Source organism: Mesoplodon mirus, assembly GCF_964341445.2.
Source record: "Mesoplodon mirus genome assembly, chromosome: 5".
In the NCBI taxonomy this organism is placed as follows: Eukaryota; Metazoa; Chordata; class Mammalia; order Artiodactyla; family Ziphiidae; genus Mesoplodon; species Mesoplodon mirus.
The window spans coordinates 150,490,855-150,515,200 of NC_138980.1; the positions used below are offsets into that span (position 1 = coordinate 150,490,855).

Sequence of the window (24,346 nt, forward strand, 5' to 3'; positions counted from 1 at the left end):
ATTTCTAGAGTAAACCAGCTATGTCACAATGGATAATAACTGTAAAATGGTCGTTTTATTGAGTATATACAGCCAGTGTCCTGAGTCACAGGGGGCACAGAACCATATCATCAAGTCCCTACCTTCACCAGTCCAGAGGAGGCTTGGGGACCAGATCTCCTCAAAGGTGGCTTTCTCTCACATTTAATGAATCTGTGCACCACGTCCGTGAGAAACAGCCAATCACCGCATTTTTAAGAGACTCCAGACACTTAGGAAATCTCCTCATCATCCTACCAAAGTATTTAATCCTATGGGGCCACAATCATCCCATTAGAGAGCTTGTCCAGGTTTACATCACACCTGACTTCAGCAATTCCCCCCTCAACACCACGGTGCTCAGTGTCTATGCAGAGAAGAGTTTCCGGACTTAGAGTTCAGTGGGGACCCTTATGAACTACTGTTATGGTACACACTGGGGATGCATATGATCTAATAATACACCAATCCTGAGACTTTCATGTTAATCAGCTTCTCCTGAGGGTGTCTGGTAAAACTTTCCTTTGATGAGAAAATTCCACTTCACTATTACAGAAAATTCCTTTGACCTGTCTGTGTTCCCAGCCCACTTGGTCAGCTGATGATTGCGTAACAGGCCCTCATCCAGCAGCACATCTGCTTTATTCTTTCAATCAATGCTTCTCTGTCTTGAGCATCATTGATCTGTTATGTACTTGAGGCCCCTCCCCTGGGATTCAGTACCAGCCCCCTCTCATAGGGATGCACGGAAATAACAGTGATAACAGAGTAGTTCTTAATATTTGTCCTTTCACAGGAAATTGTCCTCAGCCTGTGAATCAAAAAGAAGATTTTATTGTTCTTCCTTGTGCCCACCTTTTCACCCTCAGCCCACCCCTTCTGAAACGACAGTCTTCCCATCTAGTCTTGTTAACCCTTGGATGAAAAAAGCAAATGTTTTTACATGATTGATGTTTTGAGGATAAAGCTGGAGCTTTGCCTGACAGGAATAAATAAAAAGACAAATTGTAGGTGCTTTGGTGGGCACAGCAGGGACTCCTATCATGCCATCAGCTTTCTTGTCCCCAGATGTGTGAACTGCCTGAAAGACCAAGGTAATTGAAAAGCATGCATATACCTCGGGTTTCTCAGATATCAACGGAAATTGCCTCCTATTGCGGTTGCTTTCTGGCTCAGTGTTCTGAAAAAGAACAGGTCATTCCATTTCTAGCTAAAGTATTGAATACACTTTAACTAGTCCATCAAGGAAGAAAAGTCTCAGTGGACTGGTAGGTAGCAGGACTAATGCAGTGGCTCAATTCTGCCACTCCTGTACTAAGGATGCTCCAATCTCCCCCCCACCTCTTTTCATTTCTCTTCTCTCCTCTTGTGTCTCCTCCTCCTCTCCTACCTCAGAGAAAGAAAGAGTCGTAGATACACCTGAACACCCTAAGTATGTAACATCTTCCTTTATCTTCAAATTTACGATGACCACCTTCACTAGCTATTATGCTCATCTTACAAATAATCCAAACGCCTGTGGTGGGTCAGTATGTGTGTGAGTATGAGCGTGTAAGAAATGTTGGTAGGGGGCTTCCCTGGTGGCGCAGTGGTTGAGAGTCCACCTGCCGATGCTGGGGACACGGGTTCGTGCCCCAGTCCGGGAAGATCCCACATGCCGCGGAGCGGCTGGGCCCGTGAGCCATGGCCGTTGAGCCTGCGCGTCCGGAGCCTGTGCTCCACAAAGGGAGAGGCCACAGAGGTGAGAGGTCCACGTACCACAAAAAAAAAAAAAAAAAAAAAAAGAAAGAAAGAAATGTTGGTAGGTATAGAAAAAAATATAGAACAAATGATAAACTGTGGGGTCGGTCCAAACATATTGATGAATCCACATATCTTAACCAAAAGGAAAAGTGATTAATAATTTATGTGCAGGTGTTTCCGGGAATGTTGACTAAGCCAGCCGCCCAGCACCTGCAGCTCTGAGTAGCTACTTAACAACAGGATGGACTCACAAGTCCCATAGGAAGCTGAGATTAGCAATGACCTGCCTAGCGGAGAGGGGGAGCTCTCAATCAAATGAGCCAGTTACCTGGCTTGTTGCTAGGCAACTCAAGAGTTCCAGGGGTCATTTGTCAGATATTCCCTCTTGCCACTCTGTGTCCCCACCGTACCCCACCTGAATACCAAGAATATTCCCTCTGTTTCAAGGGACTTACAAGCACCCTGGACTGTTGCTGTTGGGAGGGAGGTTCCATACAGAGCAGTTAGGACGGGGCTCAGTAAATCTCAGGGCCTTGATAAGCAGCGCTTCTGTTGGTCAATTATTAGGAAATGTGTGGAGTGTCACAAACAGACACACTCCGACGCAATTAGGAGACCTTCCAAAGCAGCGTCTCTGCCCAGGTGACTTACAGCATCCACTTAAAATGTGAGTGATGGGGCTTCCCTGGTGGCACAGTGGTTGAGAGGCCCGTGTACCGCAAAAAAAAAAAATGTGAGTGATGGCCAGTAGGATGTGACTGGGCTCCCATGTAGCTCCCTGAAACTGGTCGAGGCACCAGCTGATTCCCTCCTCTCCCTCTGTCCCCTGCTAGGTCCAGATGACTTTAACTTCAGCACTTTCTGCCTTCTCTTCCAAGGCTAGATCCCATCCCCGCCCAGGTGTCCCTCACCTGGTCTGAGGCAGAGGGAAGGGCAGATGGGGACATTCTCACACTCCCTCTGCTCTCACTGCAGTCAATTTTTATGGCATAGTCCTCCCAGCTTTCCTCAAAGCCTTCTCTTCAGATGTTCAAGAACTTATTTTGGAAGTTTCAAAACATGTTTGAAGTCTTAATGTTGAAAATTACGTTCTTCTTGCAGCCCTGCTGCCACGATCCTAATTCGCGCATAGACAATTGTGAAGGTCTCTGTCCAACTAGAGGAAAGGTCAAGTATAAGGAAGTTCGGAAAACTTAAAAGGCATGAAATTTTGTATTTCAAGACAGCAACTCTCTGCAACCTCATTCACTGGTCCCCTCTTTCTCCACCCACTATTCACTCATCCCTTGGATAGACCTGGAGGACATGATGCTGAATAAAATAAGCCAAATACAAAAAGATAAATACTGTATAATCTCACTTTTAGGAGGTATGTAAAACAGCCAAACTCATGGAGCAGAGAGTAGAATGGTGGTTGCCAGGGGCTAGGGGCAGGGAAAAATGGGGAAGTGATGGTCAAAAGATATCAAGTTTCAGTTATGCAAGGTAAATGAGTTCTAGAGATCTACTATATAGCACGGTGCCTGTAGCTCTCAATGCTATAATGTACACTTAAAATTTTCTAACAGGGAAGATCTTACATTAAGTGTTCTTACCATAATAATAATAAGGAGGAGGGTGGGAGGAAACTTTGGGAGATGTTGGATATGTTTATGGTCTGGATGGTGGTGATGGTTTCACAGATGTATACTTATCCCCAAACTCATGTACAGCTCTTTACATGTCAATCAGACCCCAATAAAGTAGTTTGAAAATTTTAAAAATATAAAAAAGAGCACATTAGCCATCCTTCATGGAAAGTCTTTAAAAGTAAACATAACACAGATTTTAAAATTCCAAAGTATAGTATCTTTAATGAGTTTTTTAATCATTGTCATTTAAACTAAAGTTTCATTGAAATGTATCAGAAAAATACAGAATATTATTTGTATATAAAAGCATATTTTAAATTTCATTGAAGCCCACTCATTTCATCAACTACAGCTGTTATTTTGTTTTGATGAAAGATGAATAGGGAATAAATAGAAGGCTAATGCCTCAAATGGATCTACCTGTAGAGCCCCCTGAAAAATCTAAGTATGTATCCACATTAGAGAACACTTCTCCCAAATACGCAATCACTCAATAGCTCAGGCATGAATGATGCTTCCTACAAAAGGAAAGGGGAGGAGGGGGACAAATTGCAGGTCTTGTGTTTGGAAAACACAAGAAAAGCTCCAGAGAGAAGCCTCAATTGTAAATACTTGTTCTCAGACAAGAAAGTAGAAGGTGCCCCTGTGACCGTAACATGATGGATTCCACTCTGATAGAAGTGATTCAACCTCCTGACAAGATTAGGGATCTCTAGGTGTGGTGCTTGGCATGGAATAATTGTATCTGCCTTTTTCCATTCAAGGTCCCCTTTGTATTCGGTTTCAGTGAGCGAAGCCCACCTCTCTAATCTTTCTGTTTTCATAATCAATTTGTAGAGTGTGTTCTGGTCGGTTCTTTTAATCATACTAAAAAGAAACATAGAGCATTCAAATTTCTCTAGTCCAACCCTCTAATTTTCAGATTAAAAAGAGTCAAGGTCCAGAGAAGTCAGCAATTTTTCCAAGAACATAACAGCTCCTTCAAAGGTTCATCAATATCCTTCAGCCTGACTGACATTTAAAAAGAGAAGAGGGCTTCCCTGGTGGCGCAGTGGTTGAGAGTCTGCCTGCCAATGCAGGGGACACGGGTTCGTGCCCCGGTCCGGGAAGATCCCACATGCCGTGGAGCGGCTGGGCCCGTGAGCCATGGCCGCTGAGCCTGTGCGTCCAGAGCCTGTGCTCCGCAACGGGAGAGGCCACAACAGTGAGAGGCCCGAGTACGGAAAAAAAAAAAAGAAGAAAAAGAGGATCTGGATGCAGTTTTGGGAGAACAAAGGGTTGTGTAATTATGCAGGGCCTGGGGATTGGGAGAAGTGGACCCGGAGTGGAAGGAGAAAGAATGGGCCCGCGAGCTAAGAAGCTGCCTACAGGGCCGGGCGTGCAGAGGTTTTAACTCAGCCACGCGCCTGCAGGATCGCGAGCAGGCCCACCGGCGCCGGGAGCTACGGGGCTTCGGCGGCGCAGGGCCGGATGCTGGTGACGGAGATGCTCTGCCCTCGGCATCTCAGGACGCCGGCCTCACACTCTGTCATCGTCCGCTCGCTGCCATTCGCCTCCACGCAGACGCTGAACCCTGTTTCTTCGCACTCCGAGGCGGCTCTGCAGACACATTTGCTGCTCTGGGCTGGAAAAAAGAAGCGAGAGAGGCTTGGTGGCCCGTGGTGGAGGTGGGGAAGACAAGGCGCATCACGTCCAAAGTCGTGATGTTTGGTGATTGGACAGCTCTAGACGCTCCTGCCTCGCGTGATGCAATCAACTACCCTCCCCTCTCCCGGACCCCCAGGAAAAGCCGCAGGATTGGGCAAGGGAGGCATTTCGCTCCACTCTGACAGAATAAGCAGGTTTTGAGGCTGCTGCCAGGCTTCTTATCGGGACCCCCGCGGAGCGGTTCTCTCCTCCACGCGCTGCACAGTGGGGGGGGGGGGCAAACCCCCTGGTGTGATCCCTCAACGCCCAGACCAAATGCAGAGAACTCAGCAAAACGCCGGGCGGCAAGGCTCAAACAGAGGGAGACGAAGAATTAACTTGCTTTGAGAGAGAGAGGGCATGAGATGCAAAAGGCCTCATGCCCCATGAAGACCCATCAGAAACGAGTTGGGGAGGAAAGCAGTGTGTGCGCTGAAGGTGAGAGGCTGGAACACACCAGCCAGGCGCCCCCAGAAGGAGGGTAACCAGGTCTGCCAGACCGCTGTGGTGACTGCCAAACCGAAAGTGACCCAGACGTGGCTATATGTGTCATCGTCTCTGCTGCAAATGCGACGGGAGTGAGGGGAAAGGTGCCCAGCGGGTACCGGCCAGGAAAAGGAGGGCCTGAGGATCTAGCAGAGACCTTACAGATCAAGATCGCACTGTCCGGCTCCCAGCTTGACAGATGGGGAAACTGAGAACGGTGACTTGGCTCTGGCGACCCAACTCTTTCCCCCGCGGAGGAGGGCTGGCCAGTGCTGGTTGTCAAGATCACTGTTAAGTGCCACCTGGACACAGCACCAGCTTGAGAATGCAGTACCTCCTTTTCTATGCTCTTCACATCCTTCTGATTGCTTCTAGGAGAAAGTGTCAGCTTGGCACGGGTGTGCTTTCAACACGCCCCTGACACTTGCTAGACACCCTTTATCACAAGGAAGCATCATCCTCCAAGCTTTGAGCAGCATCTGGTTAGAATCTCCTACCTTGTTGTGTTTCCTTGTATGTATTTTCATGGTTACCTAATATTTATGGCAAGGGACATTTCCTATTAAAGATGTGATATAAAGTTTCTTCTTTTAAAAATTGTTATTTTGGGGCTTCCCTGGTGGCGCACTGGTTGAGGGTCCGCCTGCCGATGCAGGGGACACGGGTTCGTGCCCCGGTCTAGGAAAATCCCACATGCCGCGGAGCAACTAAGCCCGTGAACCATGGCCGCTGAGCCTGCGCGTCCGGAGCCTGTGCTCCGCAACGGGAGAGGCCACAACAGTGAGAGGCCCGCGTACCGCAAAAAATAAATAAATAAATTTTTAAATTTTTAAAAATTAAAAAATAAAAAAAAATAAAAATTGTTATTTTTATGGGAGTGTGTTTCTTTTTCAATGAGTACATAATATGGATAATACAAGGACAGAGCAAAAATCATGAAGGTGGAACATGATGTTTGGGAGGACATTCACACCGTCGGGGAGAGTTCTTGATCCACCCCCTCCCCGGGGAAGGCAGTCAGGGAGGATAGTTCATTCTCAGGCCAGTCGGAGTCTTTGACATCCTCAGGGATGTGCTTTGATCTGCCGCTAAACTAGAAAACTTCACTCCTATTACTTGAGCATTTTTATAGTTACAAATATGAAATGCCCCTTACCATCACATTTTCCCCATAGTGGACACACACCGCAAGCTTTCTCAGCTGAGGCAGGTAGAGTACAGCTCTCCCTACCAGCAACAGTGTAATTTCTACCCTGACATTGGAGAACATGCATCTTGCAGACTGTCAGAGGCAGTATCCTTTTGCTTCTCTCATCTCGAGCACACACATCCAAGGAGGATCTGAAACAAAATTTTTAAGTTACTTTATTTACAAGATTTTCTTTCTTCAAAGCTGAGAATGAGAAGTGAAAGGTGAGGCTCTGGGTTCAGTGCCTCAGATGTTGTCACCTACAGCAAAAAGATGGAACAGAAATGCAAATGCCCCTCATTACTAGGGCCCAACCCCCTCCAATCTTCAAAATGAACATATTTTGCTCTTTATTTACTCACAAGTTTTACAAGCTTAGATATCTAGTGTCAATGTAGTTTCATCTAGAACAGATCAGATACAGCAAATTAGAAGAGAAGGCAATGTCTGCTAGCCACAGATGACAAAGAAGGAGACAGAAAATTAGCAAAGATCAAAACACTCAGAGGAATGGTAGTCAAATGGGACCACTGACTGCAGAAGAAAGTACCTCCTCCCAGGCCAGCAGCCCTGAGAGTTCAGGTCCATATTATAGCATTATCCACAGCTGATGACTGAATCCTCAAGGGAAAATGAACTCTATTTTTCAATGCTATTTTTAGAGTATCTACGTTTACAAAATAGTTTAGAAATATCTCCATAAAATGGGTTACTTTTTTTCATATGCATTGGTGTTAAAATAGTGCCAACTACTTGAAATGTCACTAATAAAAACAACCACATTTCTGAATGCTGATGGGTAAGGAAGCAATTACTGTAGTGAAACCCTAGACAACAAGGCATTTTTGAAGAGTACACAGAATCTATATTTACTTATATATATTTAGCTCTAATGTTTACTTCTCCGACCAAGAGTTAAATGTATTTGGACATTTACATAACAGAAACAAATCCTAGTATTTCTTTTTTATCTGTTTATTTAAACTTTAAATAGAAGTACTCAGAACAGCTTAAAGGGCAGAGAACTTACAAGGCCATCTATCTTGTTATCAGTGTCTGATGTTAAAACTCTTACCATATTTATAAAAAGGCTGCAGATAAACTCATTGAATCAGAGAAGTTAGAAAGAGGATGAAAGTGAGTCAAAGTAAACAATGATTAATAGAGAATAAAAGCACAGTCAGAAGATTCTGGGCTGACCATTTCCATTTATGCTATTCAGTTATATGTTCTCCTTCACATGAGAAGTTACTTCTTTTTTTTATAACAAATTTAATCAGTTATACATATACATATGTTCCCATATCCCCTCCCTTTTGCGTCTCCCTCCCACCCTCCCTATCCCACCCCTCCAGGCGGTCACAAAGCACCGAGCTGATCTCCCTGTGCTATGCGGTTGCTTCCCACTAGCTATCTACCTTACCTTTGGTAGTGTATATATGTCCATGCCGCTCTTTCACTTTGTCACAGCTTACCTTTCCCCCTCCCCATATCCTCAAGTCCATTCTCTAGTAGATCTCTGTCTTTATTCCTGTCTTACCCCTATGTTCTTCATGACATTTTTTTTTCTTAAATTCCATATATATGTGTCAGCATACAGTATTTGTTTTTCTCTTTCTGACTGACTTCACTCTGTATGACAGACTCTAGGTCCATCCACCTCATTACAAATAGCTCAATTTCGTTTCTTTTTATGGCTGAGTAATATTCCATTGTATATATGTGCCACATCTTCTTTATCCATTCATCCGATGATGGACATTTAGGTTGATTCCATCTCTGGGCTATTGTAAATAGGGCTGCTATGAACATTTTGGTACATGACTCTTTTTGAATTATGGTTTTCTCAGGGTATATGCCCAGTAGTGGGATTGCTGGGTCATATGGTAGTTCTATTTTTAGTTTTTTAAGGACCCTCCATACTGTTCTCCATAGTGGCTGTACCAATTCACATTCCCACCAGCAGCGCAAGAGTGTTCCCTTTTTTCCGCACCCTCTCCAGCATTTATTGTTTCTAGATTTTTTGATGATGGCCATTCTGACTGGTGTGAGATGATATCTCATTGTAGTTTTGATTTGCATTTCTCTAATGAGTAAAGATGTTAAGCATCCTTTCATGTGTTTGTTGGCAGTCTGTATATCTTCTGTGGAGAAATGTCTATTTAGGTCTTCTGCCCATTTTTGGATTGGGTTGTTTGTTTTTTTGTTATTGAGCTGCATGAGCTGCTTATAAATTTTGGAGATTAATCCTTTGTCAGTTGCTTCATTTGCAAATATTTTCTCCCATTCTGAGGGTTGTCTTTTTGTCTTATGGTTTCCTTTGCTGTGCAAAAGCTTTTAAGTTTCATTAGGTCCCATGTGTTTATTTTTGTCTTTATTTCCATTACTCTAGGAGGTGGGTCAAAAAGGATCTTGCTGTGATTTATGTCATAGAGTGTTCTGCCTGTTTTCCTCTAAGAGTTTGATAGTGTCTGGCCTTACATTTAGGTCTTTAATCCATTTTGAGCTTATTTTTGTGTATGGTGTTAGGGAGTGATCTAATCTCATACTTTTACATGTCCCTGTCCAGTTTTCCCAGCACCACTTATTGAAGAGACTGTCCTTTCTCCACTGTACATTCCTGCCTCCTTTATCAAAGATAAGGTGACCATATGTGCGTGGGTTTATCTCTGGGCTTTCTATCCTGTTCCATTGATCTATCTTTCTGTTTTTGTGCCAGTACCACACTGTCTTGATTACTGTAGCTTTGTAGTATAGTCTGAAGTCAGGGAGCCTGATTCCTCCAGCTCCATTTTTCGTTCTCAAGATTGCTTTGGCTATTCGGGGTCTTTTGTGTTTCCATACAAATTGTGAAATTTTTTGTTCTAGTTCTGTGAAAAATGCCAGTGGTAGTTTGATAGGGATTGCATTGAACCTGTAGATTGCTTTGGGTAGTAGAGTCATTTTCACAATGTTGATTCTTCCAATCCAAGAACATGGTACATCTCTCCATCTATTTGTATCATCTTTAATTTCTTTCATCAGTGTCTTATAATTTTCTGCATACAGGTCTTTTGTCTCCTTAGGTAGGTTTATTCCTAGATATTTTATTCTTTTTGTTGCAATGGTAAATGGGAGTGTTTCCTTGATTTCACTTTCAGATTTTTCATCATTAGTATATAGGAATGCCAGAGATTTCTGTGCATTAATTTTGTATCCTGCAACTTTACCAAATTCATTGATTAGCTCTAGTAGTTTTCTGGTAGCATCTTTAGGATTCTCTATGTATAGTATCATGTCATCTGCAAACAGTGACAGCTTTACTTCTTCTTTTCCGATTTGGATTCCTTTTATTTCCTTTTCTTCTCTGATTGCTGTGGCTAAAACTTCCAAAACTAGGTTGAATAAGAGTGGTGAGAGTGGGCAACCTTGTCTTGTTCCTGATCTTAGTGGAAATGGTTTCAGTTTTTCACCATTGAGGACGATGCTGGCTGTGGGTTTGTCATAGATGGCCTTTATTATGTTGAGGAAATTTCCCTCTATGCCTACTTTCTGCAGGGTTTTTATCATAAATGGGTGTTGAATTTTGTCAAAAGCTTTCTCTGCATCTATTGAGATGATCATATGGTTTTTCTCCTTCAATTTGTTAATATGGTGTATCACGTTGATTGATTTGCGTATATTGAAGAATCCTTGCATTCCTGGAATAAACCCCACTTGATCATGGTGTATGATCCTTTTAATGTGCTGTTGGATTCTGTTTGCTAGTATTTTGTTGAGGATTTTTGCATCTATGTTCATCAGTGATATTGGCCTGTAGTTTTCTTTTTTTGTGACATCTTTGTCTGGTTTTGGTATCAAGGTGACGGTGGCCTCATAGAATGAGTTTGGGAGTGTTCCTTCCTCTGAAATTGTTTGGAAGAGTTTGAGAAGGATGGGTGTTAGCTTTTCTCTAAATGTTTGATAGAATTTGCCTGTGAAGCCATCTGGTCCTGGGCTTTTGTTTGTTGAAAGATTTTTAATCACAGTTTCAATTTCAGTGCTTGTGATTGGTCTATTCATATTTTCTATTTCTTCCTGATTCAGTCTTGGCAGGTTGTGCATTTCTAAGAATTTGTCCATTTCTTCCAGGTTGTCCATTTTATTGGCATAGAGTTGCTTGTAGTAATCTCTCATGATCTTTTGTATTTCTGCAGTGTCAGTTGTTACTTCCCCTTTTTCATTTCTAATTCTATTGATTTGAGTCTTCTCCCTTTTTTTCTTGATGAGTCTGGCTAATGGTTTATCAATTTTGTTTATCTTCTCAAAGAACCAGCTTTTAGTTTTATTGATCTTTGCTATCATATCCTTCATTTCTTTTTCATTTATTTCCGATCTGATTTTTATGATTTCTTTCCTTCTGCTAACTTTGGGATGTTTTTGTTCTTCTTTCTCTAATTGCTTTAGGTGCAAGGTTAGGTTGTTTATTCGAGATGTTTCCTGTTTCTTAAGGTAGGATTGTATTGCTATAAACTGCCCTCTTAGAACTGCTTTTGCTGCATCCCATAGGTTTTGGGTCGTCGTGTCTCCATTGTCATTTGTTTCTAGGTATTTTTTAATTTCTTTTGATTTCTTCAGTGATCACTTCATTTTTAAGTAGTGTATTGTTTAGCCTCCATGTGTTTGTATTTTTTACAGCTCTTTTCCTGTAATTGATATCTAGTCTCATAGCATTGTGGTCATAAAAGATACTTGATACAATTTCAATTTTCTTAAATTTACCAAGGCTTGATTTGTGACCCAACATATGATCTATCCTGGAGACTGTTCCATGAGCACTTGAGAAAAAAGTGTATTCTGTTGTTTTTGGATGGAATGTCCTATAAATATCAATTAAGTCCATCTTGTTTAATGTATCATTTAAAGCTTGTGTTTCCTTATTTATTTTCATTTTGGATGATCTGTCCATTGGTGAAAGTGGGGTGTTAAAGTCCCCTACTATGATTGTGTTACTGTCGATTTCTCCTTTTATGGCTGTTAGTATTCACCTTATGTATTGAGGTGCTCCTATGTTAGGTGCATAAATATTTACAATTGTTATATCTTCTTCTTGGATCGATCCCTTGATCATTATGTAGTGTCCTTCTTTGTCTCTTCTAGTAGTCTTTATTTTAAAGTCTATTTTGTCTGATATGAGAATTGTTACTCCAGCTTTCTTTTGGTTTCCATTTGCATGGAATATCTTTTTCCATCCCCTTACTTTCAGTCTGTATGTGTCTCTAGGTCTGAAGTGGGTCTCTTGTAGACAGCATATATATGGGTCTTGTTTTTGTATCCATTCAGCCAATCTGTGTCTTTTGGTGGGAGCATTTAGTCCATTTACGTTTAAGGTAATTATTGATATGTATGTTCCTATTACCATTTTCTTAATTGTTTTGGGTTCGTTATTGTAGATCTTTTCCTTCTGTTGTGTTTCTTGCCTAGAGAAGTTCGTTTAGCATTTGTTGTAAAGCTGGTTTGGTGGTGCTGAACTCTCTCAGCTTTTGCTTGTCTGTAAACGTTTTAATTTCTCCATCAAATCTGAATGAGATCCTTGCTGGGTAGAGTAATCTTGGTTGCAGGTTTTTCCCTTTCATCACTTTAATTATGTCCTGCCACTCCCTTCTGGCTTGTAGAGTTTCTGCTGAGAGATCAGCTGTTATCCTGATGGGGATTCCCTTGCATGTTATTTGTTGTTTTTCCCTTGCTGCTTTTAATATGATTTCTTTGTGTTTAATTTTTGATAGTTTGATTAATATGTGTCTTGGCGTATTTCTCCTTGGATTTATTCTGTATGGGACTCTCTGTGCCTCCTGGACTTGATTAACTATTTCCTTTCCCATATTAGGGAAGTTTTCAACTATAATCTCTTCGAATATTTTCTTAGTCCCTTTCTTTTTCTCTTCTTCTTCTGGAACCCCTATAATTCGAACGTTGGTGAGTTTAATATTGTCCCAGAGGTCTCTGAGACTGTCCTCTGTTTTTTTCATTCTTTTTTCTTTATTTTGCTCTGCAGCAGTTATTTCCACTATTTTATCTTCCACCTCACTTATCCGTTCTTCTGCCTCGGTTATGCTGCTATTGATCTCATCTAGAGTATTTTTCATTTCATTTATTGTGTTTTTAATTGATGCTTGATTCATCTTTAGTTCTTCTAGGTCCTTGTTAACTGTTTCTTGCATTTTGTCTATTCTATTTCCAAGATTTTGGATCTGGGAAATAGAATCTTGGATCATCTTTACTATCATTATTCTGAATTCTTTTTCAGGTAGACTGCCTATTACCTCTTCATTTGTTAGGTCTGGTGGGTTTTTAATCTTGCTCCTTCTCCTGCTGTGTGTTTTTCTGTCTTCTCATTTTGCTTATGTTACTGTGTTTGGGGTCTCCTTTTTGCAGGCTGCAGGTTCGTAGTTCCCGTTGTTTTTGGTGTCTGTCCCTAGTGGCTAAGGTTGGTTTGGTGGGTTGTGTAGGCTTCCTGGTGGAGGGGACTAGTGCCTGTGTTCTGGTGGATGAGGCTGGATCTTGTCTTTCTGGTGGGCAGGTCCACGTCTGGTGGTGTGTTTTGGGGTGTCTGCGGACTTTTTATGATTTTAGGCAGCCTCTCTGCTAATGGGTGGCGTTGTGTTCCTGTCTTACTAGTTGTTTGGCATAGGGTGTCCAGCACTGTAGCTTGCTGGTCGTTGAGTGAAGCTGGGTGCTGGTGTTGAGATGGAGATCTCTGGAAGATTTTCGCCGTTTGATATTATGTGGAGCTGTGAGGTCTCTTGTGGACCAGTGTCCTGAAGTTGGCTCTCCCACCTCAGAGGCACAGCACTGACTCCTGGCTCCTCAATTTGGGATGATTTGTTGTCTATTCATGTATTCCACAGATGCAGGGTACATCAAGTTGATTGTGGAGCTTTAATCTGCTGCTTCTGAGGCTGCTGGGAGAGATTTCCCTTTCTCCAGAAGTTACTTCTTATAAGATACCGCCATAGTCATCATTACCCAATATAGGTGTTCAAGGAGATGTGTTTTGGTGATCATATTAATTGAAAGCCAAGTAATTTGCTAATAACTTGTGTTTTGATTCTTAATCTTAAAGATGGTCAGGAAGTCCTGGGGACTGGATATCTTCCGTTTGCTTCTCCAGATTTACCCTCCACTCTTCTCCACCCTGCCTGGGAGGCTGACACTTATGGACCACATCAATAGACTTCCTTGTCCTCTAGCTTCAGGGGTGTTTGATCAATGGGGGAGTCTGGCAAGAGATTGGAGGGAGGGTACAATGGGGGTTTTATTCCCCTGGCTTACTGCTGGGGACCTCTGAGGTCCCCAAATGAGGGACTCAACTCTTCCTCAACTAGCGCTCTGTCATCAGGTTTTCATAAGTGCTCCTCTCTCTCACCTTCTGGCTTGGGCATGGAGATACTATAAACCTGAACTGCTACCAGTCCATGAGTACTGCCCTGTGGCTTGCAGTTTTCTTTACTCTGCCCACATTTCTGTAAATAGTCCCACCAGTAACCTCCTCTTGTCCCAATTTAATCATGCCATCTGTATCCAACATCCAGTAATTACTTCAGATATCTTTCTACAATGGAGTGATTTCAAGTGTGGTGGTGTTCTTAGAATGCAAATCTAGAAATAAACAGATTACAAGAATCAGAAAAGCAGCTGTTTTTGTTTCTCTTGGTATCTTTAAGAGTTTATGTCTCATGGGAATTTCAGCCCTAATCTCCTCAAGCTCTAAATCCTCAGGTGACGGTTTTGTCATTTTGCCCCATTTTATGTAGAGAACAACAAGCAATCTCAAGCAGTCCTTCAGCCTTTCTTACCAGCCAGATTAGAACACTGCCTAATGCCACCAATGGTCAGCCCTGGTGACCCAGGCAAATAACAAGCAGCAAATGGACTACATTGAAATGCAAAGACCCTTAACCCATGGTAAGTAACACCTTTGAGCTAACAGAGACTAGCATCTAAGAAATCATCCCATCTATTTTTTTAAATATTATTTTTTAACTTTTTATTTTATATTGGAATATAGTTTATTAACAATGTTGTGTTAGTTTCAGGTGTACAACAAAGTGATTCAGTTATACATATACATGTATTTATTCTTCTTCAAATTCTTTTCCCATTTAGGTTGTTACATAATACTGAGCAGAGTTCCCTGTGCTATACAGAACGTCCTTGTTGGTTACCTATTTTAAATATAGCAGTGTGTACATGTCAATCCCAAACTCCCTCACTACCCTTCCTCTGCACCCTTCCCCCCCGTAACCATAAGTTCATTCTCTAAGTCGGTGAGGCTGTTTCTATTTTGTAAATAAGTTCATTTGTATCAATTTTTTTTAGATTCCGCATATAAGAGATATCATACGATATTTGTCTTTCTCTGTCTGACTGACTTCAGTTAGTATGACAATCTCTAGGTCCATCCATGTTGCTTCAAATGGCATTAAGAAATCATCCCATCTATTTTAAATAAAATAAAACAGAGAAGAAGACAGAGCTTACCCACATTCATAAGGCATTTTACAAACACATCTTGAATTCTGCAGTTTCTCCCAGCGCTGACATTCTGGCACTTCCGGTGCCAAAGGGGCATCTAAAAGAAGACAATAATGGAGAGGCAATCATTAGGTGAAAAGCTTCTTCATAGCAAACAAGGTATTATTTTAATTGTTGAACCAGACTCTGTAATATTCTCAACTGCAACAAGTTTGTACAGTAAAAAATAAAGCTATAAAGCATTTTACAAGAGCTTCAGCATTCCTAGGGCCACCCAATTTTATTGGTCATAATAGCTACCATTTCTTGACCATTTACTCTTGGCCCTGGCCTTTTTATACATTGTGATATTTAATCCCCTTAATAAATGCCCGTTTAAGAGATGAGGAAACTAAGAGATAGAAAAGTTAGGAAATTCATGCTAGTTAACAAATTGGCCAAGACAGGATTGAAGTCCATGTTTGTCTGAATTGAAGGCCCATAGAGTAGGCTCCCTTTCATCAAGTACATGGGGGGTTAAAAGTTGTTTGTTATGTGGACACATTTTGCCCACTGTGCCTATAATGAGACAGAAAGCATACCATCACTTGACCAATACAAGAAGAACTCTCAGTATCTCAAGGACAACTATAATAACCTCTTACATGTAAATGTCCAAGTGGTCTCCCCTCAACAGTGACTAAATGTCTGGAGGTACTTACATTAATAAAATCCTTTCCTTTATTTTATGTTTCCTACAAACTGATAGAAAGCCAATCATCATTCCAGTTTTGACAGGAAAACACTTTGGTCCAACTTACAAGAGCATAATTTGCCATGGCCTAGGCTATGCTTGCCTACAACGTGAACAGTCTACACCACCCTGCAATTTCCACCTCCTGCCAGCTTCATTACAATGGAATTCAGTGGCATATACTTTTGCATCATAAAACTAGCTACCTGTTGAATATATCTATAAAGGCCATTTGTCTGAAGGATGTGTTTTTATGGGTGCACAAACTATGGAATACTTCCTTACTTCGGAAAACATAAGAGCGTTAGACATGACAGGAAAATCTCATGAACAAGGAAGGCATAAACTTGTAAAAATGGTAGCAAGGTGAAGTATGCCTGCCGTGTCCAGCAAGGTCTCTAGCAAGTACTATTCTTTAAACATTTTTCTTTGAAATGGTATTGTCTTTTTTCTTTATACAGCAGGTTCTTGTTAGTCATCAATTTTATACACATCAGTGTATACATGTCAATTCCAATCGTCCAATTTGAAATGGTATTATCTTAAATGCAACGTAGTATCCTGAATTGGATCCTAGACCATGAAAAGGATATTGGTGGAAAAACTGGTGACGTATGAATACAGTCTGTAGGGTAGTCAATAGTATGATACTATTTAATATTAATGTCTTGGTTTTGACCAACTAAATTTTGTCAAGGTATGTAAGGTGTTAATATTATGGGAAGATGGGTAAAGGGTATATGGAAACTATACTTGCAAATTTTCTGAAATCCTAAGTAATTCCAAAATAAAATATTTTAATGGTATTATCTAGATCAATGCTGCTCAACCAGGGGCAAATGTTTGCTCCCCAGGGGACATTTGGCAATGTCTACAGACATTTTTGGTTGTCACCCCTGTGAGACGCTACTGGCATCTAGCGAGCAGAGACCAGGGATTCCGCCAAACATCTGATAAGGCACAGGACAGGCTCCCACAACAAAGAATCATCAGGGCTCAAATTCCAGTAGTGCTGGGGTTGGGAAAGTCTGATCTAAATAGACGAAAACTGAAGCTCATTGATTAAGACATGTACATTATTTCTGCATTATTATTAGCAGTTTATTTGCTAACCGTTCATAAGGATAGAATTTCAGAATTTAAATATTTTCTAAAAGTTATTATAATTTCTTTGTGGAAAATCACTTGTAGAATTACCTAGACCAAAGACTTTTGCATTTAAAAAGAATATAGCTTTGTTATCTTCATGGCTTGACTAACCAAGTAAACAAACTCTTAGAACCCACCTACAGTATGTATGTTTACTATTTTAAAATCAAATATCTTCACATCAAGACTAAGTACTGATGTGGGTATGGATAAATAATGGGCTAGTGTTTAATGGATACAGAGCTTCAGTTTGGGGAGATGGAAGAGCTCTGGAGACGGATGACAGTGATGGTTGAACAATAATGAGAATGTACTTAATGCTACTGAATTGCACATTTTTTAATGGTTAAAATGGTAAATTGTATGTTGTGTATATTTTACCACAATATAAAAAAGACTAAATACTTGTACATCAGGTATTTTAAAACTCTGGAGGCTGACAAACCTGGAACTTTTGGTTTGTTATAGGCTTATTTTAGGGATAGTTATTATGGTTATCTAAGTCTTCTGGAAAAACACACAGGTCTGAAAAACATCCTTAATTAAAACCTTAATAGGATTTGCTACTGAGTGGGAGAAAATTCATACCAAATGTGTTATAAAGTGACTGAAAAAGACATTTCAGAAAAAAACAAGTATATAAAGTATATAATCTCATTTGGAAGAAAAGAGCAACCTCATCAACTGTACATTGTTCTCCTTAATTTTAGCATTATTGGTACAGGTCCATTACTTTATCCCAAATAAACTCATAGTTATACTTCAGTGCATGTAGAAAACAAAGCAGCTGTCTCTGCTCTGACAGCTACGGAACGTGTGAGAACAGGCAGGACAGCCATTCCACTGGACACGCAGCCCTCCCATTCTGTCCTCTGTGATCTATTTAACACAATCAGTCACAGCCTGCTCTCTTTTCAATTGTGAAGATCTAATTCACCTAATATTACTACTCATGGAATCAACTACTTCATCTTCACCATAGAAGACAAATTTCAGCATCGAATTAAAAATTATATACTCAAGAAATAAGAATATCATATAAAATAGAATGCAAGTGCGATTTTCTTCTTTCTTGTTTTTAGTTGTTACAAACATAATATTTTCCATTTATTAAAAAAAATGTAAAGAAAGAGGAGGTTATTTTGAAAACAAATCTATCCCATTTTAAGTATCTCTAAAAGAAATAGTTTGGCTTTCTAAATATTTTCCTGCCTTAGCTCCTTAAAAGACCATTTTATACCAATGGACTTATTTACAAAACAGAAATAGAGTCACAGATGTAGAAAACAAACTTATGGTTATCAGGGGGAAAGGGGGGAGAGGAATAAATTGGGAGATTGGGATTGACATATACACACTACTATGTATAAGATAGATAACTAATAAGGACCTACTGTACAGCCCCGGGAACTCTATTCAATACTCTGTGATGGCTTATATGGGAAAAGAATCCAAAAAAGAGTGGATATATGTATATGTATAACTGATTCACTTTTCTGTACACCTGAAACTAACACAACATTGTAAATCAACTATACTCTAATAAAAATTTTAAAAAAACTATTTTAATTTGCCATGTGTTCAAAATACTGGATATTTGGATTTCTACCGATAAGAACAACTTCACAAACCACAATACCTTTCCTTCAATAACTCTGCTTTGCAGGGTTATATGTAAGTGCTTTTAAATTTTCAATTTCAATAGCGCTAATAAACTCTAAGAGCCCAAAAATGAAACATACAGAATTTTATATAAATTATGATCTCAACTCTGTACTTCATAAAAGTACATTTTTAAAAATCAGGAGGAAACCAGTAATCAGCTTTTAGAAATTCTTCATTTTCTTGGCACCTTAACAAATATAAAGCTAATCTTTGATATGAAGGATTTAAGTTAAAATTTCAGAATCACCAGGGCTATTCTTGCCTTTCCTTGAATTCTGTGAGTCTATCTGTGCCATGTGCAAAAAAGTCTGTTACCCACTCTATGAGCTGACCTCCTTCTTGTAGAAGGGCAGGGATGGAGGGAATGACTCCATTATGGAGGTTCAGTGCCTTGAGGAACTGCCGCAAGGACTCTCATTCCCTGAGTGTATGTGTCCTTGGACAGACCCAAGAGCCACTCACCTTTTTGCACACACTGGGCGTTCTTCATCTCAGGGCTCCACTTAAGGCTGGATCCACAGAGAAATGTCGAAGGACCTTCTAATGACCTGCCACCTGAACAGGAAAAGGTCACCTTCTCACCAATGGTGTAGAAAGGTTTGTGGGGATGACTCTGTATGCCATCCATCAGTGCAGGTAGAACGCAGGCAATTTCTAAAGAGAAAAGAGAGAAGAATACAAGGGTCACTGCTTTCCTAAACCATCTTTTAAAAAAAAAGTGACAGCCTTGAATGGTGCTGATACACTTGTTCTGCTTTTTCTAATTAGAGGACAAGGAGGAAGAGGTGAGTTCACTCTTAGGATGCCCTGAAAGACATATCCCAACATGCCTGGCATGTTAATGACATGAATGACTGAAGGCCAAAACAGTTCCCACTCTCTCACCCCTGCCCTCAAAGCCATGTGACAACTTAAAATGAATAAACGTTTTGGAGTCCTGAAGTCCAGCCTGCTGTTAAAACCAGATTTTTACAGCTGCTACTTCTTGTCTGGTGAAGTCCCACCAGAAATTTCCCAAGAGCTGTGTTCATTTGCATAGCATTAGCATGTACCCAATTAGATATTTTGCTGTATGAAATCTTTAAAGAACCACCTTTAACCTTGCAACCATAAAAGTGTTAAATCATTTTTGGTTTCCCAGTTCTATCTTTTCTTATTCCATTACATTCATTAGCTCAAATCTTCTGCTTGAAAAAGCAAGGAGAAAAGTGAGAAACATGCATAGTCATGGAAAGCGAGTCAGAATTCATAATTAAAAAAAAAAATCTTGCCAATCTCTCTAGTGGACTTTGGACAATATTCTACAAAGTACTGTTTTATTTCTGCACCATTTTAATCAGAAAATCCATTCATTCATTCAAAATCAGCATTTATTGTCTATATTTTGCCAAATATGCTGTGTGCTACTAGGGACACAAAACACTAGTCACATAATCTGCCTTCAAAAAGCTAATAATTTAGCATCAGATTTGTTTATTTCTGGCCATGACACATTTGCTGGTTTCACACTAATGCTCCCACTAAGACAAATAGAAAGGCTGTACAAAGTTAAAAGAAAAAGTATTTCTGAGAGCAACAGACAACAATCAGACTAATGGAAATTTGAAGGCCCAAGACTCTAGAAAAAGGGAAGTCTAAAGTAGTGATTACAACGTTTGGTAATGCTTTTGTTCTTGAGGTTATTTGTAAATTTGAAAAAAAAGGATTTTTTTTTAATGTGCTGAAGGGCTGCTAAACTAAGGAGAAAGCTGCAACTCAGAGGCTGAATAGCTGCATAGTTTTTAGCAGTCTCACAGGGCTAGGAGACCAAAAATTAGAGTCCAGTCCTGTTACAAAGGAGGAGGTTCAGTAGAAATCCCATACTTTCCCTTATGATCCCTTAATGGATACAACCTAAGATAAAGGTAAACCAGACATAAACAAGCCTTGTCCTTGCCAGAAACAAACCTAAGTCTTTTCTAGAGGAAGATAACATCATCCATATGTATTTTTTTTTTTACATATAAATCTGGCATTCAACCAAAACTAATCTAACATTCAAAAATACAGTAGAGGGGGGCTTCCCTGGTGGCCCAGTGGTTGAGAGTCCGCCTGCCGATGCAGGGGACACGGGTTCGTGCCCCGGTCTGGGAAGATCCCACATGCCACGGAGCGGCTGGGCCCGTGAGCCATGGCTGCTGAGCCTGCGCGTCCGGAGCCTGTGCTCCGCAATGGGAGAGGCCACAACAGTAAGAGGCCCGCGTACCGAAAAATAAAAAAAATTAAAAATAAAGTAGAAACATCTACAGCAGATCCAGATGATGGAGTTAACAGACATGGACCATGAAATAACTATGATTAATATGTTGGAAAAATGAAATTAGAAGATGGAGAATATCAACAGAGAATTAGAAAGTATAGAAAAGTAGACAAATGGAATATCTAGAATTGGAAAATGAAATTAAGAACTCAGTAGATGGGCTTCCCTGGTGGCACAGTGGTTAAGAATCCGCCTGCCAATGCAGGGGACACGGACTCGAACCGTGGTCCAGGAAGATCCCACATGCCGTGGAGCAACTAAACCCGTGCACCACAACTACTGAGCCTGCGCTCTAGAGCCTGTGAGCCACAACTACTGAGCCCATGTGCCACACTACTGAAACCCACATGCCTAGAGCCCATGCTCCGCAACAAGAGAAGCCACCACAATGAGAAGCCCGCTCAAGGAAGAGTAGCCCCCGCTTGCTGCAGCTAGAGAAAGCCCGCACACAACAACGAAGACCCAACGCAGCCAAAGAGAAACAAATAAAATAAATAAATTTAAAAAAAAAACGAACTCAGTAGAGTTCTTGAAAGCAGATTGTCACAACTGTACAGAGAATTAATAAACTGGAATATAGATCAATAGAAAATATTTAAAATGAAACAGAGAGAAAAATTGATGTAAAACGAAGAAATGTAGGGAATTCCCTAGCAATCCAGTGGTTAGGACTCGGCACTTTCACTGTCTTAGGCCTGGGTTTGATCCCTGGTTGGGGAACTAAGATTCTGCAAGACACAGGGCAGGGCAAAAAAACCAAAACAAAACAAAGAAATATATATATATATATATGTATGTATATATGTGTATATATATATACACACACACATATGTATATGTATATACATTCTAAAAAATGTATAATTTGTGTCTCATGAGGAGAAGTGAGCAAGAATGAGACAGAGCAATATTTTTTTTTTTTTTCTTTTTGCGGTATGCGGGCCTCTCACTGTTGTGGCCTCTCCCGCTGCGGAGCACAGGCTCCGGATGCGCAGGCCCAGCGGCCATGGCTCACGGGCCCAGCCGCTCCGCGGCATATGGGATCCTCCCAGACCGGGGCACGAACCCGTATCCCCTGCATCGGCAGGCGGACTCTCAACCACTGCGCCACCAGGGAGGCCCCAGAGCAATATTTGAGGACAAAGGTGAAGAATTTTCTAAAACTGACAAAAGACATTAAAGCATAGGTTCAAGAGTGCTTTGAAGATCAACCAGGACAAAGACAAAGAAAATCACACCTAGGCACATCAAAGTAGAGTTGCTTCTGGAAAAGAAAAAAAAAAAAAAAAAAAAAAAAAGTCTTAAAAGCAGCCAGACCAAAAAAATACGATTTCCAAAGGAGAAACAATAAACTTGAAAGTTGACTTCTCACTAAAAAACAATGAAGTCAGAAGGCAATGTAATAAAATCTTTAAAGGTTTTAAAGAAAATAACTGCTAACTTAGAATTCCTTATCCAGTAAAACTATCCTTCGAAAGTAAAGATAAAATAAAAACGTTTTAGATGAACAAATACTGGGACAACTTTTCACCAGTAGATAGATACACAATAAAGAAAAAGAAGCTCTTCAAGCAGAAGTATCTTATTAATCTTTTCAAAGAACTAAATTTTGGCTTTAATACACTTAGCTAGGGAATATTTATATTCTATTTCAGCAATATTGATAGTTTATTTCTTCCCAAGGACTCTAGGGCAGAGAGACAGAAAGACAGACAGAAACAGAGAGAACAAGAGGAGACCTTACAAATCAGTAAGAAAAAGACTAACAAACCAACAGAAAAAGTGCCCAAAAGATTAGACAGCCACTTCACCAAAAATGTATCCAAATACCCAATAAATATATGAAAACAGGCTTAACATCATTAGTCATCTGAAGAAATACAAATTTAAAAATACAAATTAAAAATAAGATATTGCTACACACTCACCAGTATAGCTAAAAAAAAAATTTAAGATAGACAATATCAAGTGTAGGTGAGGATACAGAGCAATCTTGACTTCTCAGATTCTGTCTGGGATGTATATTGGTACAACCACTTGGAAGACTGATAGCATCTACTAACTCTAAATGTATGTATACCTGACAACTCAGAACTTTTACTAATATGTATGTACTCAAGAGAATAAAATGTACTTGTGTGCACTAGGACTTTCCTTACATAGCCTAGACCAACTGATATAGGACAAATACATCCCTGTAGCTCTGTCTATCCATTTGCTGAAGAATCTTATATTGTAATACAGCTGAGATAGAAACCAGAAAATAGCGTTAGGGTGATACAACATGCAGAAGCACTTACTCAGATGCCTACATCTAAACAAAATAGGATCAAAAGCATTTAAGGAAGTAGATGGTGGTAAATTCCTGGTAGTTAAACTCTTAAGAATATCCTGATGGTCTTTACCAGAACTGAGCTCCCTGACCTATTCTAATTTGCACCAGAAACTTTAAAATTGCAATAAAATGTGCCTCACCTAACAGGAGCACTAGCAACTAGAAAAAGCTGAGGGGTTTTTCAAGATATTCCTGAAATTTGGACAGGATTATATAAGCCTTTCAGGAAAAGGAGATCAAGACATGGGCATATGGTAAGCGGTTATTTATCCTGATTTATTCCTTTCCACACTATTCTTTCATCTTAAATTATATACTATAATCAAGGCCACTCACTCTGACAATGCATTTTCCCAACAAGCCACTGTAAATTTTCTCCACATCTGGCAACAGGGTCTCCAACAAGAGAGTATCCTTCATTGCAAGTATACACTATGTTTTTCCCAACAGGAAACATGGCACCTTCATCCTAAACAGAAATAAAAGATGGAGAAAGGAAGAATATCTCTTTTGCATTAACAAAATGTTTCTTTAGATATATTCAGCCTATAAATCATGACTTCTTTAATCATCAGGCAATCTACATTCAAATAACTCATTTTGAAAATTGTCTGTAAAATTATTTTTTCCTGTAGAGTCCTTGCCAACAACACTGGTACCACCATTAATTGAAATAAAGCTATTAATGCCACTGTACTGTAATTTATTGAAAGCTCCCCAAAACCAAGCATTACACTAAAATTACTTTAGTGGACACTGCTCAAGTAACTTCTATTATACTTTCAGGAAAGCATCGGATTTTGGAAATGTCTTTGTCAGTCAACTCTTCCTAGTGAGGTGTTATGGGCTGTCCATTGGCAATACTGCCCAATAAATGTCATTATGAACAGGCAGAAATGTTCAAATGTCCTATTAACAT

General features: G+C 40.3%; 1 protein-coding gene across 1 annotated transcript in view; it reads right to left on the minus strand.

The window, feature by feature from the left end:
• Window positions 1-3,586: 3,586 nt before the first annotated feature.
• C7 (complement C7) overlaps window positions 3,587-24,346 on the minus strand; it is a 59,641-nt gene continuing 38,881 nt past the window's right edge. The window contains exons 14-18 of the mRNA XM_082622354.1: window positions 23,764-23,896; window positions 19,256-19,447; window positions 15,253-15,343; window positions 6,721-6,905; window positions 3,587-5,016 (exon numbers count right to left, since the gene is read on the minus strand). Of these exons, the coding sequence (XP_082478480.1) occupies window positions 4,835-5,016; window positions 6,721-6,905; window positions 15,253-15,343; window positions 19,256-19,447; window positions 23,764-23,896 (783 nt within the window). The 3' untranslated portion in view covers window positions 3,587-4,834. The remainder of the gene's footprint in view (window positions 5,017-6,720; window positions 6,906-15,252; window positions 15,344-19,255; window positions 19,448-23,763; window positions 23,897-24,346) is intronic.